Here is an 18,367-nt window from a genome sequence, read left to right on the forward strand (position 1 = left end):
AGAAAATGAGAAAAATATATAGAAAATCTAGAAAATTCCAAAAGTTTATATTCAGTCATTGTCTAAAATTTAGAAACTTTGCACTATAAAAATATGAGATGAAGTCAGCATAAACGCAACATATATATTAATGCTGAATGGATTCATGCTATGCATTTGTGCTGGTTGTGTATTATTTGTTTGTTGTGATAAGTTTTAAGAACATTTTAAACATCCATGTTTTCAGAATTTCTAGATTTTTTAGATACCTTTCTATTTTCCTTGAGATAAATCTAATTTCTAGAAATTTCTAAAAATATAATGAGTTCAAAATATTTTATTTGGATTTCATCATATCCCAATCTATAACTAGGATTTTTTCCCCAAAAAATTTTTAGAATATTACATAGTCTTATTATCAAGTAGTTATCAATTTATTTTTAACTAAAAACAAAAAAACCTCCTTCAAAACTACTTTCAAACCACGACAAGAAGTTCAGGGGCTAATATTCACTATTCAGCGATGTTGCAGTCCGTCTAGTCCGCGCGGCGCCCGTTTTGCACCGCGTTATGCTTGCGGCGCCCGGCGGCGCGCAGTTCTGTCCGCAAGCGCTTAACTCCTCAAGTAGACATCAGCACCTAAGTTCCGAATAGAAAATTGGGCCAATTGAGTACACAGCTTCAGGCATACAAGCAAACGGGGAGGGATCAAGGAGGACTGGACGACAGCCATGGACATCGAACAAGGACAGATCTCGTTGCGCACATGCAAAGCTTCAGCTGCCGCCTCTGCTGATCGTCAATTCATCATAGCATCATGCTCCGCCTTAGCTGGTCAGTCACACAGTTCCCCTTGCGGCCGCCGAGAGCGAGGAAAGGACGATGAACCGGTCATCGACGCTGCAGGTGAGGGCACGAACACGACCTACCCAAAGGGACGCCAGGCAAGCGGCGGTAGTCGTGACTTGCGAGTACGCGGGCTGGAGCGGCGCCGCTGGGTTATGCGGGTTTAGCCGCATAAATCTGCTTTAAGAAGGTGGGCCACTCTGCGGGTTTGTGCAGGCTGGTGGCACCGGTCTGCCCGGTGGGCCGACGGCGCAGCCCGCGCCACTTGCAAGCGACACCAAGGCGGGCTTACCTGCAACGGACTCGGAAGATTAGGATTGCTTTGCTCGGTTGTTTTCCGATTTGTGCGCCCGTTTTGCGGGACGGACTCGGATTTTGGACAACTGGAGATAAATAGTATCTTCCCAGGTCATTGAGTTCACAGAAAGCTCCCAGGTCGGCAGTCGGCACCAGCTTCCGGTAGACGACTCCGCCACGATGTTACTATTCAAGAAGAAGAAGAAGCAGGAGCAGGGGCGTCGCCGAGGGCCAGCAGCGTCGCCCGAGCGGCTCGTCACGGCGCGCGTCGAGGTCCCGGGCCACGTCGGCCGCGAGTACGTGCTCCCGGCGTCGCTGCTGGGCCACCAGCGCCTGGCGCCGCTGATGGCCGAGGCGGAGGCGGAGTACGGCGTGCAGCAAGGCGACGTGATCCGCGTCCCCTGCAGGCCCCGCCACTTCGTGGACGCCATGGTGTGGGCCGCGGTCGAGGAGGCCATGCAGGGGAGGACGGCCCACGGGGCCGCCGTCGACTCCGGCAAAGACACCGGGAACCGCCATGACCTTGGCTGGCACCTAGCTCAGCCACATTGATCGTCATCGTCGCGTCATTACTTCTTCGTTATTAGCAAGCCAAGAAACATTGCCATTGTTTTTTGTTTCTTTTTTTTATCTTCTTATTAATAACTCGTCTCGATTTCTCGTCGACGGTTTGCTGCCAATTGCAACTGTAAACAAGTGTAAATCTTGATAATGGTACCAGGCAAATTTCCTCGCGAACTAATCACAAAAATGTTCTATTTCCAACAGGGCAACAACAACCTATTACACAAAACGAAAAAGACTTTTTTTTTTGTCAGCTGCGTCTTTCGAGTTCAGTCAGTCTAGAGAAGAACGGCCATATCGCCAACTACTGTGCGATCTCCGGGTGAACTGCTGCGGCGCGAAGCTGAGACCAAACATCTCCCTCAGCGCCTTGCCAGGCTCCAGGAGCCCGATCAGTCTGGCCACGAGGGACGCGCTCTCCCTCACATGCTCCAGGTTCTTGGTCTCCGTCCAAAGGCGGCGAGCGACCTGCAGACGCCTCCTCTTGGAGGACAGCGAGACTCCCCACTTGGTGTACAAGCTCTCACGTTCCTGGATCGTCAGCCGCTTCTGCATCTGCCTGCAGAGCATCTCCCTCTCACGTTGCAGCTTCTTTGCACTGCACAGCAGGTCACTGAGTTTGAGTGCTGCAACACAGCAAAGTTGCGAAAGATATGGAGAGGAGTTACCTTGAGACCAGAGAAGTGCTCGGACTGCCTGCTACCACCACGTTACGCCCCATGCTTCCGTTGGAATATGTGGTATTTTTGAGGAATGATAGCCTCCTAAGCTCCACTTCCATGTAAATGGCGTCGGCTGGGTCCCCTTTGAACAGCAGGAAAAAGTAAGTCCTGTGGACCAAGGAAACGTTGCATCCATGCCACAGGTCAATGATCTCTTGTTGTTTCTTCTCGAATTCTAATGGCCAGCGAGAAGGCGATTGCAAGGCATCCATAATGGGATCCAGACCCACGCTCCTTATGGTCCCTTCGGCCAATTCTCCATTATCACCCTGAAAATGGTAACATAAAAAAAGGTGTTTCACTGAAATTCTGCATGTTACATTGTTCTAATGAGGTAATAAAAAATGTAGGACATAGCTGTGCCCTAAATTTTATTTCATTAGAATAATAATGAAATGAACCATGCCAGCAGGAAAACCAGAACATTTCAAGTTTCGCACCTGATCACCGTGTTGCTTCTGATACTGTACCTGAGCCATTTCTTTTAGCTCCGCGACAAATTCACCTATGCCAGCAACAAATTCTGTATCACCAGCAACAGAGCTGTTTCCCTTCAGTCCATCCCTCGTGGTGATAATTTCAGATAGCATTGATCCTGCTCTGGATAAAGTTTCACTCTCTGCATCATAGTTCAGTGCAGGTACCCTTCTTTGACATGTTTCTGGTCTCCCTGGGTAGTCCATGAAACTTCTGCTTGGAGGGGTGCAATCTTCTTTCTCCAAGTCTTCCAACAAAGTAGAACTCATCAGAGACCTACAGCTCCTGCTTCTGCCAATTACTCTTGACCTTGATGAGTTATGCGTAGAGGATCCCAGATCCATGCCAAGATTGGCAAACGGTTTTTTGACATTCTCCAAATGTTGTTCCAGGGTAATAGGAGATGCATCATGCTGTCTAGAATTCACAGATCGATTTGGATGATTACCCCCTTGCATGCTGGAAGCTACATTTGAATCTTGCAGACTATTGCTTCCCACAGCTGATGACTCTAAACATTCATTTTCTTCTGTTTCATTGGTCTCTATGCACCGTACTTCTTTGCAAAGATCCTCTGAATCTTCATTAGATATTTGAGAGTTATCATCTCTGCCATTAGTTGGGGGCATCCCACTGAATGGGGGACTACTGACTGAATAGCTAAGAGGGGTAGCAAACTGCACATCATTTTCAGATTGCTGGGACCTATAATCTCTTTGTATTGTCTGGCGTCCTTGAAGCCTAAAATTTTGGCCACTGCTGACAACTTCTGATGTCGTCGATCGCTCATCCTCACATGGCTGAGGAACATCAAAAGTAAAGTTTCTTCCAGAAGAAGCCTACATTTGTACAGAGAGAAATTTCTTTTGTTATGAAGGAACAGTCAAGCTGATCAACATGAAAGCAATGAAGTGTGTCTACCAGGGGATGCTTCGAACTGTGGCTATCTCCAACAACCTTGAGCAAATCTTGCAGTCTAGATTGAGCGAGATCACGTTGTAACTTCAGTTCCTTAATTTCTTTCTCCATCTGCAAAGAACAAGTGAAATTTTACACCATGTATGGAAGTAGTCATATTTTTGCAGTGAAGACAACTGGCATGATAAATAGCAAATGCAAGATGCGTAGTTAGTTCACTATGGTTACTATGTTTTTTCATGTACACAGATGGTGAGATGAATACACATGAAAAAGTCATAAGTAGCAGTTACCTTCCGGATTTGATTATCTTTTTCCTTCACTAATGCTTCAAGACCAGAATATGAAGTTGGGCATCGCAATTCACTCTCCAACCTTGCAAGTTCTTTTTGTAATTGCTTAACTAGTGCTTTATCAGACATAACCACATTAACCTGGGCATTTGTCACCACTTCCTTTGCACAACTTGCAAACAACAAGGTATTCCTTGACTGTTCCATATGGCTTCGGGCTGGGCTCATTGTACAAATAATAGCTGTTCTTGCATTGCCTCCTAGAGAAGGCTGTAATATGCGTGTGAGCTTTGAATCTCGGTATGGTATGTGTCCATTTCTTACCTTGCTGCACAAATGAAAATAGGTAAACAATTAAATGCTCTGATGCTCCAAAAAAATAAAGCATATGTTTATCGTATGAGGAGCATGCTAAACTGGAATTTAAACAGAGTTAAGGTTGCACCTTAGTTTCCGAATCACAGTTCCTAGGGTCAGTAGACTTCTATTAATATGACAACCTTCCTTCAGCCTAGCCCCAGCTGATAATGCCTGAGATGCACGTTCACTTCCAGCCAAATCAACAAAGTTCTGCATGGTACAGTCAAATGTGCTTACACTTACTTACCCATTTTATGCCAAGAAAGAAATATGAGTAAATTATTATTTCTCACCACACTAGCAACAAGTGTTGTTGACTTGTCCTTACCCAAGAACTCACGAGCAGAACTTTCGATAGTCTGAAAGAGTCATTTATCAAATCATAAGTGATGGAATTAGGCGGCGGCTATTTAACATGAATCTACCAAGCTCTTTTCTTTTCTACATGCAACCAAGCAGTAGGCAAACCAGTTTAAGTATTTGGTGTGATCTGGAGCTGTTTTCATTTAAGTATGTCTCTCCGGTCCTCCTTTGAGCTGGTACAAGAACATAAAGTACAGTGAGATGACAATAATCACCAATTAGATATTAAACAAAGGTGTTCCTTAAACAAACTACTAAGTACACACCTTCACACACAGAAATAAGTTCTTTCAGGTGGTTTGAATCCCTCAAGATCACCTCTGTAAGGTTTTCTACATATGTTCCCTTCTGTAGAAATAAACAGCATAAAAACCATAATCAGTGCATGGGGACAGTAGGATACCTTTTCTTCTCTCTTTCTTTTCTCTAAAAAAATAAAAAATATAGCTATTTCTTGCTCTGACCTCTGCATCATCCCAGAGTCTAAGTGATGTGCTTTCTGCACTAAGAAGATCCCTTACAACTTCGTTATATATTTCAATTGCTGAAAATTTCAATACAAATGCTCTCTCCTCATGCTGCGAGAAAGAAATGGCCATGTGTATCAGCTGGCAAGTATAAATGGTAAAGTTTTGAAGATTTGTTATGAATTTAATCTCAGTAATGATTATTTGGTTACCTTGGCAATGTAATCATAGATATCTGCTGCTGTATGTTCCGTTATTCCAGTCATGGTGTATGTTTTTCCACTACTTGTTTGACCATATGCAAAAACACTTGCTGTAACAAACAAATAAAGGGGGAAAAAACACATTTCAGTGACTTCATGGAATACTTTGATTAAAAAAATGGAGTAAGATAGGAAGCAGGTGTTGACTTACAGTTAATGCCACTAACTACAGAGAGGGCAACTGCTTTGGCCCCTTCATCATATACTTCTTTGGTATTACAGTCAGAACGAAATACCCTATCTACAAATGAACAGAGTTGTGTCAAAGAAGTTGCACACTACAACATAGCTGGAAAGTAAGGGACTTTGTAGTGCATACTTGTGAAAAGAGTAAAGCATCACTGACTATCTGTACTCTAGCCAGATAAAAATCTGCCAACTACAATTGAAATCGTACGGTTAAATTTCAGGGGAGTTTCTTTATGATAAAATAGACTCTTAGGGGACCATCTTGCTACACTGAAAGAGTCACTTCAGGTTGTTCATACCATTACTCCAAAATCAACTTAGCAAAGGTGTTTTCACTGCTAGTAACAAACGACAGTAATTATAGTGATAAACAACCAACGATCCGGGAAATGGAGGTAAGACAAATATTCCGAATTCTGAGCAATATCAAAAGCATAAACTATGAAACTTCAACATTTCACCCTGAAATAAAACTGAACATGAGTATTTCAAATTGAATGTAGCAGTTGGGCAGCCAATTTCCAAACAGAACCTGCAGAGATAATGAAATGCTGCATCCAGAAGACCAACTGAATAAAAGAAACCTGATTTGCAAAGGACTAACCAAATGAATATGCAGTCGGAGCAGTGGGCCGGTCCGGGAAGGTGCTCCGGGAGATGATGGTAGTGTCGTTGATGCACTCCCACTCCGCCGGGTCCCCCCTCGCAATCTCCTTGTCGCTGAGCGGCCTCAGCCTCACCGAGACCAGTATCTTCTCCAGCCTTCCCGCAGCACCTCCACCGCCGCCATTGGCCACCTCGGCCCCATCCACCTTGTCCCACTGCACCGGCGCGTCGCCTCCAATCGCCCCCATTTCTCTCGCTCCTTGTCCTCTCCTCTCTCACTCCCCCTCCTCTCCGCAGTTCCCTGCCCCCGCTTACACCATCTGCCAAGATCACACAGCATTATAAGCAACAGAAAAAGCGCACCAACATCGAAAACAAACAAAACCAACGAACGGAACTGGGAGAGGAATCGAAGCGCCCCGCCCGGCCTACTCGAGTGATCTGGACGTGGAGCGGAGCTAGCTAGCTAGCCACGCTGTCGAGCAAGTAAGTGGTTGCTCTAGTAGGTGGCGGAGGAGGCAGGCGGGCGGGCGGGCGTTCGTCGCGGGGCCCGTCCCGGCGGTGCTACAGCGCTGATTAGGATGGTGGTTAGAGTGTCGTCTACTCCGACATCGGGATCACACTGATTAGGCCGGGGAAGACGAGGAGCACGAATCTACCAGCGTAGCCACTCATGGCAATGTTGACCTTCCTGCTTCCCGAGGACGCCGCGAGAGAGAAAGAGAAAGAGGGAGAGAGGCATATTTTACGATCCCACCGACGGCGGGAGCGGGATCACATGACAGGACAGTCTCCCTACTGCCCGTAATTTTACCCGGCGCCTCACACACTCACCAGCCATCACTGTGCCACCAAGCTTTCAATCGCAATCCCCCACGGCAAACCTGTAATGCTGAAGCGACAGCGACACGGAAGGAGCTGGGAATAAGAGCGGGAGCGGAATTTTACCCAGCCTAGATGTGGGCCCGCCACGGCGCGGGGGCTCAGCTCGTCGGCGGCGGCGGCGGGCATGGCGGAGCAGCACTAGTCGGCCGGCTGGCGGCGGCCGGGCGTCGTTTGGGCAGCTAGCAGAATTGGGCAGTGGTTTGAGGAGGAGAAGCCGAGAGGGGTTGTTGGTCTAGCAAGCAGTGGCGGTTGGATGAGGGAGCAGCAAGCCACCGCGGCGACCTTCACCACTTCCCCCACGAACACGAAGCCACGATCTGGTGGAGAGTGGTGGTCGTGTCCTCTTGGGAGGATCGCACAGGACGGTGGCGGCCCTTTTCGCCCCCTCCTCCTTTTCCTCGCCTGCTTTTCAATTTTACCCCGCAACGCACGGAGAGGGAGAGGGAGGAGGGGACCGTTAAATTTGATTCCCCCTGTTTTTTCTACCGTCTTCGCCGCACGTTTTGCGTGCAGGCCCTCGGCGCTTGGCCGTATTGCGTGCGACTCCCGTGATCGCGTCGCGTCTCCCTGGCCCTGCTTGGCATAGCTAAATTACTTTATTTCCGGGTTTATATACATATAGAGTAAAATAAATAAATGACTGAGGTGTTTGATTGTAGGGACTAAAGTTTAATAGGTATCATGGGGTATTTGTATATTAATAGAAAAATAAATTACAGATTCCGTCGGTACTCTATGAGATGAATTTATTAAGCCTAATTAACTCATCTTTAGCACATGTGTCACTATAGCTATTCGTGTCTAATCATAGACTAATTACGCTTAAAAAATCATCTAGCAAATTAGTCTCTAACTATATTTTAGTTTTATAAATAATTTATATTTAATTTTTTAAAAATATATTTAATGTTTTATGCATGCGTCTAAACATCTGATGTGATAAGGACTAAAATTTATCGACAGTAACTAAATGGGGGCCTAAATGACTTCACTTTAGGCTACGAACTCTAGAACTGACTCATAGCTACAAAGGTGTCTTGCCGAGGCAGATTTTGCTGCTAGTGGATAGGATAGGGAATCATAGGATAGTCGACATGGCTCGGTTAGTGGGCGATGATGAATGATGCACGATCTTGCATTAGAGAATTTCTTTGGAGAAAAGGGTGAAGATTCACGCTGATACGACTGGCGATTTACAATGCCTTGGTGGCAAAGCAAATGCTGCTTGTTGGGTGCCGCTATGAGGTTTCTTCGGTTTCACTCGAGGTGTTGTGAGACATATATAAACGATCGTCACGTACTCATTTAGCCGTGCATCACTCACCTTACTTTCACCCCTTTTGCTAACGCAGTTATTATAGTATCTTATAATCTCGCGGAATAGCGACCGCTCGGCTGTTCGATCTCTTTGTGCCGTTGTGCGCATGCAAATTGTCTAGTGGTCTCTGGGATAAACTAAACTCTCAATGCATGCATGTGATGGCAAGTTGTTAATTTGTTATGATGTTATCGATATTATATTACCATATATAGGGCTCCTTTATCGTCACGGTGGCTTTGGCTTTTAGGGGCTCATGTCGTGAAGTCATGCTAAGAACAAGTCCAATGGACCTCCTAAACAGGCTCCCATCCTAAATTTTAGGAGTTTGAGAACTCCAGTGGGCCTTCTACTTGGGCTCTTATTTTAGGAGAGCTCCTAAATTTAGTTGGAGGCCCCCAGGAATAGGACCCCAACGCTGGCGCCGCGGGAGGCGACGACATCGCGTTCTTCATCTCCGCTAGCCGCGCCACGCTCGGCGCCACCGGTGGATACCTCAGCCTCTTCAACTCCTCCGACTCCGCCATAGCCAAGAACGGGTCCGCGTCCGCCGCCATCGTCGCCGTCGAGTTCGACACCATGGCCAACCCGGAGTTCGCCGACCCCGGCGACAACCACGTCGGCCTGGACCTCGGCTCGCCGCTCTCCGTCGCCACGGTCGACCTCGCCGCGTCCGGTGTCAACCTCAAAAGCGGCAGCCTCACGACGGCGTGGATCGACTACCACAGCGGGGACCGCCGCCTGGAGGTGTTCCTGAGCTACGCCGTGGCCACCAAGCCGAAGCGGCCGGTCCTCTCCGTCGCCGTCGACCTCTCGCCGTACCTCAAGGAGGCCATGTACGTCGGCTTCTCGGCGTCCACGGAGGGGAGCACCCAGCAGCACACCATCCAGCGGCCCCGACGCCCTGACGTCCCAGCGGCGGCGGAGGCGGAGAGGAGGGACGGGGAGGCGAGGAGGCGGAGCGGGAGGAGGAGGGTCAGCGTCGCGGCTCGGGCGGGTGCGGTGGGCCGCGGGTGGCGGCGCGACGCACGGGCGGGGCACAGGCGGCGGCGCGACGTGCGGGCGGGGCATTTTGGGCTGGAGTTGGACTCAATTTCAGGCCCCTATTGTATGCAGCCCAGCATGCAAATAAAAAAAATAGGGGCCCAATTTGCATGCTGGGCTGGAGTTGCTCTAAACGAAATAAAAATGGCTTCTTGCAAGGAGTCCGTCAGTGTCGAAGTCGGAGCCATTTTTATAATGATAATGAGTCGGAACTGTAAAAATTGTGATTTTTTCTCCATGTTTTATTTCGCAAACTTAACACAAACTGTCACAAAACTAAAAAAAACTAGAGTCATTTTTGCCAAATGTTTTCCTATAAATAGTTTACCTCTACTAGAGAAGTAGTTACACAAAAAAAGTGCCAAAGTCAAAACTCTATCAAACTGGCCCATAGTATTCTGTTCTAGCGTGAAAAGGTGACTCCACCCGGAACCTTCACCAAAATTGAGCATCGGTAGTTTCGTCCGGTAGAAGTACAGCATCGTTTTGTTCTTTGAAAATGGACATTGAGCTGCACGGTCAGGATCAGCTTCCCAAGTTTGGTCATTCTAGAGTTTACTTCAAGTTTGTACTCGTAAGAATCGCTCGAGTTTCCTGTTGATTAATTTGAACATGCACGACGAGATTACTAATTAGAGCACGTAGATGTACAAAGGGTTTAAATTCAATGGAGAGGGGGGGGGGGGGGGTTGTAATTTTCAAGTTTAACCCTTTATCGCTAGAGGCGACGTTTCTGCATCGTCGTTGGAAGTTGCAGTACTCATGCACCGTCCAGAAGTGCATGATCATGTGGTACTCATTTCGCTCTGGCAACTATAGGTGCGCGCCTCCTTTATTCAGAACAAAAATCACTGCTACCATGAGTTCATCTACCACCAGACACCAAGAATACTGTTCTGCAAAAAGAGTACTGCGTGTATATATCTCTTTCGAATAATACAACTACAGCCTGTCTACACACTGCTCGTGCCCGTGCCACTTTAGTCAAAAAAAACTTCATTTTTAAGAGAAATTAAAAGGACTCGGTACCCAAACTATACGTGTCGTACGCGTACGACCACTCGGCAAGCCGGGTCTCTGTACAAAGTTGTTGTAGAACCGCTCCACTTGAGAGAAAATGTTTGGCAATAACAGCAATTTTATTTATCATAATGTATATTGCATATTCAAAACCATTTTTTTCTCCTGCTCAGCATGCATGGCGAAGCGACTCTGACTTCGTTGCCTGATTAGAGTGATATATAGTAGGGACTTGTTTAGTTCACCCTGAAAACCAAAAAGTTTTCAAAATTTCCCGTCACATCGAATCTTGTGGCAAATATTAAATATAGACGAATAAAAAACTAATTATACAGTTTAGCTGTAAATTACGAGACGGATCTTTTGATCCTAGTTAGTCTATGATTGAATAATATTTGTCACAAACAAACAAAAGTACTACAATATCGAAAACTTTTTACTTTTCGGAACTAAACAAGGCCTAGAGTCCCGTTTGAAGAGCTTTGTCCGCGCGTCCCCAAGGCGATCGAGGCTATTTTTTCGAGCTCCGGCTTGTCCCATGAAAAGGGCTTTCGTCTCCTTCCATTCCGATGACTCGAGAAGTGCTTCTCGCCGCCGCTGCTAGGCCGAGCCGCCAAGGCAACAACGCGCAATTCAAAGCAGCGCGACTGGCAAGCAGAAGTGGCACAGAAGCACCACTGCACGCGCACGGGACGCCGAGACGGGCAGCCCCGAGTGCCAATATCTTCGATGAGTCGCGGGCACTGACATGGGCACCAGTGGTCACATGCAGATGCAGTGTTGGTACGAGACTCTTCTGTTTCCGGGAGGGAAAAGCGTCTACTGGAGTAGTGTACCAGCATAGAACGAACCGCCAGAAGAAATAAGGCTTTGTTTAGTTTCAAAATTTTTTGCAAAATAGAAATAGTACCACTTTCGTTTGTATTTGACAAATATTATCCAAACATATATTAACTAGACTTAAAAGATTCGTCTCGTCAATTCCGACCAAACTATACAATTAGTTTTTATTTTCGTCTATATTTAATACTTTATACATGCGTCTAAAGATTTGATGTGATGGAAAATCTGAAAAATTTTACGAAATTTTCTAGGAAACAAGGCCTAAAATGCGTCACGCAGACGAGCGGCCGCGCGTGTTTTCTACCGCTTGGAGCGAAGCGAACCCGGCGCGAGGAATCGCCCGGCCGGCAGGGAGGAGCACCGCGCAGGTGCGCGGTTTTGTCGGTAGCCGCGACCGGCACCTTGGGCGTGTGGGCGGCTGGCCGAGACGACAACACTTGGCAAGCGCTTCATCCGGCACCTATTACGTAGTTGTGTCATTGTGTGTCATTGGTAACTTTGACTGATAACACGATGTACCCATGTGTAAGATCGGGGGCTTTGCTTGTTATTATTACGAGAGATAAGGGGTGTAAATGAGAAGCTGCATTTATGCCTGGAGGCTGGACCGCCGGAGCCTTGGATGCACGCAATTCCGTCGGCCTTCCAGATGAAGAAATTCCTGTCCTTTCGGATCGGGGCCCAGTGGGCCTACCTTTGGCAGTAAAAACATGTGACGACAATTCCTTCCTCCGGGGCCATTGATGTGGTCCGGTCCAGCTATTAACCTGTTATATACGCATGGAATCTACGGATGCTCTCCAATGGACTGCGATTCCTTCGTCAAAAAAAAAAATACCCTGGTTCAATTTGTGAGATAAATCTTTTGAGCCTAGTTACTCCGTGATTGGACAATATTTGTCAAATAAAAACGAAATGCTACAGTACCCAAAAGCAAAAAATTTTGCGAACTAAACAAGGCTAGGTTTGGTATAGGCCGTTGACGCAACCTGCTTCTTCAGGGCTTCCCCAACGCGCCAGATGGCGTGCTGCTCCATCCTCCAGTGTGGCATCAACATGTCATGTCACTTCATTTGGTGGTCTCGCAGATGTGTGTAGTAGCTTGCAGAAGAGAACGCTTCCTCACCTGACAAAAAGTAGAAGAGAACGTTTTTCTTGCGTTGTGGCCGGCCGGATGGTGGCTTTGGAGGAGAGAAAGGACAAAAGGTACTGCATGCATTATCTTTTTCTCTGCGAGCAGAACGACGGGACAAAGTGATGGTGTGGCCTTAGGAGAGAGAGAGAGTGGCGGCTTTTTTTTTTGTCAACGTGGAACCTGAGGCTAATGGTTCTGTATGCTTCCGTTGTAGGTGCCCTCAGGCAACTGCGATTCCTTCATCCAGAATTCCAGAATCTAGACCAGAACTTAACCAGCAGTGCTGCCCCAGCAGTTACTGGTACTAGATTACTAGACAACTAGACATGTTGTTGCGGCAAAAGTTTGTGACACACAACATCATCAGATCACCTTTTGTCTCTTCTCACTTGTCATTGTCGATCTGATGCTGAAAGCTAGCTAGCAGCGCGCTGAGAGCTGGGGAGGAGGCCACTGATCGATTGATGCCGAGCGCGCGCATGCTTACCTTACCTTCAACTCTAATCAAAGTGGGCCTGTCGACTATTATCGCGAGCAGAAATCAAGTACTACCAATCACCAGACATTGGTTGCAGTATATATATGCATCCTTAAGTTGGTTTGGTTCTTGGCTACGTGGTGTAAGTAAAATGACCAATACCAATAAGGTTTTAGGTGCTGTTACAAAAATAGTAGGATCGGGAACTTGTGCGCAAGATCTGTTGTTCTATGAAAGTACCCCAATAGAGATCACCAATCATCAATGGTGGTTTAGCAATAGGACCAAGTTATATCTGTTCTTCTTTGAAAGTGCCCCAATAGAGATCTTTGCCAATCATCAATGGTGATTTAGCAATAGGACCAAGTTAAGGGATATAGATATCTATTTTCAAGCATCTTGTTCATTAAGAACTATGCATTTGCTTTCATAGCACACTATTGTAACAAGGAATGGCTAAAGCATCTCTCCGTATAAATGTTGAATCTTCCTGATAGATAATTAATTTAAAAATGGGTTTTCTGTTGCTTAACCAACAAGGACTGTGTAAGTTTAGCCCTCTTAGAGTGTCCGCAGTGTAGAGTACTGGGGTCGTTTCGATCATGGGCTCCACAAACAACATGACGCATCTTGCTAATGAGCTCCCAATGGATAGAACCGGACGCCGACTCGATTGCCAGACCCACATACAGAAAAAAAAAGAGAGCGGGTGTTGAACCTGTGTCATGTGTCAGAGTGATATAATTTTTTAAAGGGATGAGTTCTATATATCGGAGCTAACTCCTCCATAGAAACAACCACACAGTGTAGCGTACCGGGTTCTATACATGCATTAAATGCATCAAACCGGCTTCGATACACACTGTGAATGCTCTTAGAGCAAGAGGGTAACTTAAGCATGACCCAACTCAAGCTAGTGGTGGAAAAAATCCGGTTGCTCCCTCAGTGTCCCTTTGGATCAACATGAGCCGAGGGCCCGAGGCCTTCGCTCATGCCCTCTCCTCCGTCACCGCCTACTAGCCCCTCCTTTGCTCGCGCTAGCATGCTTCCCGACTTGCCCCTGCCCGTCATGCCCTCCTCGACTGTCCTTCTCCAGCTTGTGCCCACTAGTGCGCCCTCCCTGACAGCCCTTTCCCAACTCGCCCCTGCCAATCGCTCCCTCCTTCCTCACTAGCCAAATCTAGCCTCCTTTGTCCCGCACCAACATTCTTTCCTAGAGAACCAGTAAAAACTTCTGGCATGAAGAATGATTGTAATAAGAATTGCTTGATTTTTCTTGCTCTTGCTACAACTAAACGATCCTCCTTTGACAATTCATTCAATTCGAGAATTGCAGTAATGTCTTGAAGTTGTTTGTAATGTTGTAAGGTTTTCTTAATTTCTTGCACGGTTTTATAATGTTTGTGGCCAACAATCTGAGATTGTAACATAGTTAAGGTTGAACCTAAAGGATCTATTACAGAATAAATACCCTTGGAAGTTAATCCTATGGAAAGTATGGTAGTAGCATCCAAATATACAAAATGTTGTGGCAGAGTAGGATCGGTCAAATGATGGCTGGTATATAATGTTGTGATAGGAGTATGTAGGATTGGTCAATGTACATAAAATTGCTTGTATTGATGTTATAGATCACTGTTTGGTAGAAGTTATTCTTTCTCGAAAAGTTATTCTAGCTGTGGCTTCCCTCTACTCCCATACACTATGTATGTCTAGCTTCTCTCCCAGGTGCCGCTACTGCAAGATTCTCTCCCGGACATCCTCCGGGTGCTCTTCTCCCTACGCGCGCTGACCATCCCGATGCGCCTCTTGTTGGCACACACCTCTCTTTGGTGTTAAAGGAGAGGGAGAGAAAAACATTATTTCCAATGATCGATGGGTCCTAGAATTTGAGGCTGGAATATAGGGACTATTTGATAGAGTGATGTAAAAAATTGAAGACTCAAAAGTAGGTGAGTACTCGAATCCTAAGATTGTGTTTGGTTGTGGGCGAGATAGAGGCAAAGTGGGATATCCTACTTCATTCCGATGTTTAGTTGAGAGGCAGGTGGGACAGAACTGACACTAGGAAGAATATTCCCTCAAAATGTCCCAAGGTGTCCCTCCAAATCTGAGATACGAGCTCATCCCTTTCTAACACCATTCTCTTTTTTTCTCATGCTTCTTTCTCGACCCTGATGCATGTTCGGTGTCAGACCCCAGCGCAAGCGCAAGCTCGGGCTCGGCCCAGCCTTGTCGCGAGCTCCAACACTACTATGGCATGAGCATGAGCTCGTCCACAGCCCTCGACGTAGTACGAGAACGACCACGGACATGGCCATGTCGTGGATGCAACCTCACCCCTGGCGGGTGCAACCATGGCCATGGTGTGGGAGCAACATCAACCCCGGTTGCTAGATGCGGGTTGGGCATAGATGGTGAAGAGGAAGGAATAAGAAGGTAAGGGAGAATGACATGCAGGTCCCACTTAACAAATGTTTAAGTGTAATAGAACAAGGACGGGATATTACCCTTTTTATTCTCATCTCTTTAACCAAACGTAAAATAGGGATATCTACATCTCCTCAATCAAACCAGCAGCGGAGACCATCCCATTGAAAAAAACTGAAAGGGATTCATCCCGTCTCTCTAGCTCATTCCACACCTAATTAAACACATCCTAATAGAAACCCTGATTTATGGGGGTCATTGTCGGAGTTACTCTCATGGGTCAATAGAGAACTGCACCTCACAGAACGTTGAATGTCTGTACAATTGTACAATATTTTAGACATAGCCCACGCAGGAAGGCGCGTGCTGATAGTTGCTTCAGAATGAGGTGACGTCCTTTAAATTCTTTGGCTAAAGTTCATGTAGTATAAGACAAATTAAACAACTTGATATGTGATCTTTGAATTGAATTTATAAATATAGGACCTACGCAAACACATGTTGCAGAACTGAAAACAAATTAATGAGAATATACCTGCATTGTAGAGAACCGGTTGCTATTTTTTATAGGCTAGTGGGCAGTGGAATATATGCTGTTATGCTCTACCGGTTCCAAACCATAGATTATTTTAGCCACTAGTTCTTCTATTTCTATGCTTGATTTTTTTTATTATTGTTTAGGCAATATGTAATTTTGACATTGTTTGGCTATAAAAATTCTCTTATGCTTTCCAGGGGAAAAAAAGAAAAACTCTTATGAGTTGACTTTTCAGTTGAACTATTTGTTTGATTAATAATGTTGCATGTTGCTTAAAATTTCTAAAAGTTCAGACACCTAAAATATAAAAATTCTCTATTTTAGCTTTATCTAAGTTACTTTTTGACTAAGTTTATAAAGAAATACACGAAAACACATATTTGAAAAGTAGTGAAACTAAGGCCTTGTTTAGTTCCAAAAAATTTTGCAAAATAGGAATAGTAGCATTTTCGTTTGTATTTGACAAATATTGTCCAATTATAGACTAACTAGGCTCAAGATTTGTCTCGTCAATTCCGACCAAACTGTGCAATTAGTTTTTATTTTCATCTATATTTAATACTCCATGCATACGTCTAAAGATTCGATGTGACGGGGAATCTGAAAAATTTTGCAAAACTTTTGGGGAACTAAACAAGGCCTAATATGGCAAATGGCATCTTTGCGCGGAGGAGGGGGCGCGGCCGGCTTGGGCGCGTGGCGGACCTATGCGCGCGGTGGGCGGCGGAGGCACGGGTGAGTGGGCGACGGTGGCGCAGGCGCGCAGCGTAGGGGGCGAGCGCCGAGCGGGCGGCTGCACGTCGGGGGACGGGGGCTGCGCGTCGGGGTCAGGGCCTCGGGGGATGGGGGCTGCGCATCGAGTCGGGGGCGGGCAGGAGTGCCCTAGGGTTTTGGTTGGATGGACTCATGGGCTGTTAGTCTGTTACGTACTTACATGGGCTGCTATTGGGCTAATTCGGTACTGTTTGGGAATTTCGGTTTACCTAGGCCCAGTACCGAAAGTAACTCTGTAAATTCGGTACCTGAGAACCTGGTACCGAACTGGAACCGAATTATTCGGTTTCGGTATTTTGCGGTTCGGTTCTCGGTTTTTTCGGTTCAGTTTCGGTTTTCGGTATTTCGTGCCCAAGGTGATATGACATCTTCGATGTTTGTGTATTTTTTTATAAATTTAACACATTTATTTTTTATTTTAGTATAAATCTAAAACGAACTATAAAGTTTAGTTAGAAAATAGATAGTACTTCCTCCATACTTAAAAATAAAGTTATTTTAGACAATCATGTGGTCTTCAAAGTATAATTTTAACCTTTTATTTTTATAAAAATATTTATCAAAAAGTAATATGGTAATATGGAGAAGATAAAAAAAAATTCGAGCTGCGTGAAAAGTTCTTCTTCTTAATGAAAACCGGTGGCGAGGTCATTCCCTCCGCGGCTTGTTTTTCTATAATTCCAAAAAAAAACTCTTAGGATCACAATTCCATAATTTCCTCATCGACTCTTGGAAAGCGTAGCTTAGATCTTAAGCGTGTTGGCAAGAAACCAAAACCAAAATGTGATCGTGGTTGATTTAACAATCAAAATTTAGTGTTCCAATCATCAGTTGGCTATGATTCTAACGTGAAACCACGGTATCCATGCGGAGAAATTTGAATGCTGCTTATCTATCTGAGGAGACCGTTTGATAGAGCTCCCCGGAGTGGTTTCTCTCTGAGAAACACTTCTCTTTAGCCAAACAACAAAACTACATGTAGATGCTGGTGGAGAGCAAACAAGAATAATTGCTCTATTTATACTAGGAGCTGGAAATTTAAAAAAAAACATGTTTCTCAAAACTCATATGCTCCTCATATGATAAAAAGTGATTTGCTTCAACCATCAAATTTAGTGTGACAATCATCAGTTGCTATGATTCAAACCCGAAACCATGGGTCTCCACACGGAGGAGCATGAGCAGAGACCATTTTATAGAGCTTCTCGGAGTGGTTTCTCTCTAAGAATCGCTCTTCTTTAGACCTTAGCCAAATAACCAAACTACGCGTATATTCTAATGAGGAGTTGGAACATTAAAAAAAATGTTTCTCAAAGCTTCCTATTCAATCTCCAGCAACATCACTCTAGAATCAACTCTTAGCTGCTCCTCACCCTACTCCCCCACCAGCACAATCAATTAATTAAAACCACACTCTACCAAAATGGTGAAGGAGTTAGAGCTGAGAAGAGTTAAGCTCCGTCAAACAGCCCTAAGCATGCATGACCACACTCCCGCTCCTTGACATATACTAAAAATAAATCCGAAGATGTATGTGCAAGTGAAATTTCCTCAACAT

General features: G+C 45.6%; 1 protein-coding gene across 1 annotated transcript; it reads right to left on the reverse strand.

Moving 5' to 3' along the window:
- On the reverse strand, positions 1,810 to 6,956 carry LOC8055919 (kinesin-like protein KIN-7F). The gene is given in 15 exon segments (XM_021463339.1): positions 1,810 to 2,284; positions 2,355 to 2,677; positions 2,849 to 3,724; positions 3,807 to 3,914; positions 4,097 to 4,297; positions 4,299 to 4,367; positions 4,370 to 4,424; positions 4,542 to 4,666; positions 4,750 to 4,815; positions 4,925 to 4,992; positions 5,086 to 5,167; positions 5,284 to 5,397; positions 5,499 to 5,599; positions 5,701 to 5,790; positions 6,343 to 6,956. Coding segments are annotated over 15 exon segments (2,853 nt in total). The 5' UTR covers positions 6,593 to 6,956; the 3' UTR covers positions 1,810 to 1,959.

This window comes from Sorghum bicolor, chromosome 6 (genome assembly GCF_000003195.3).
Source record: "Sorghum bicolor cultivar BTx623 chromosome 6, Sorghum_bicolor_NCBIv3, whole genome shotgun sequence".
NCBI lineage: Eukaryota > Viridiplantae > Streptophyta > Magnoliopsida > Poales > Poaceae > Sorghum > Sorghum bicolor.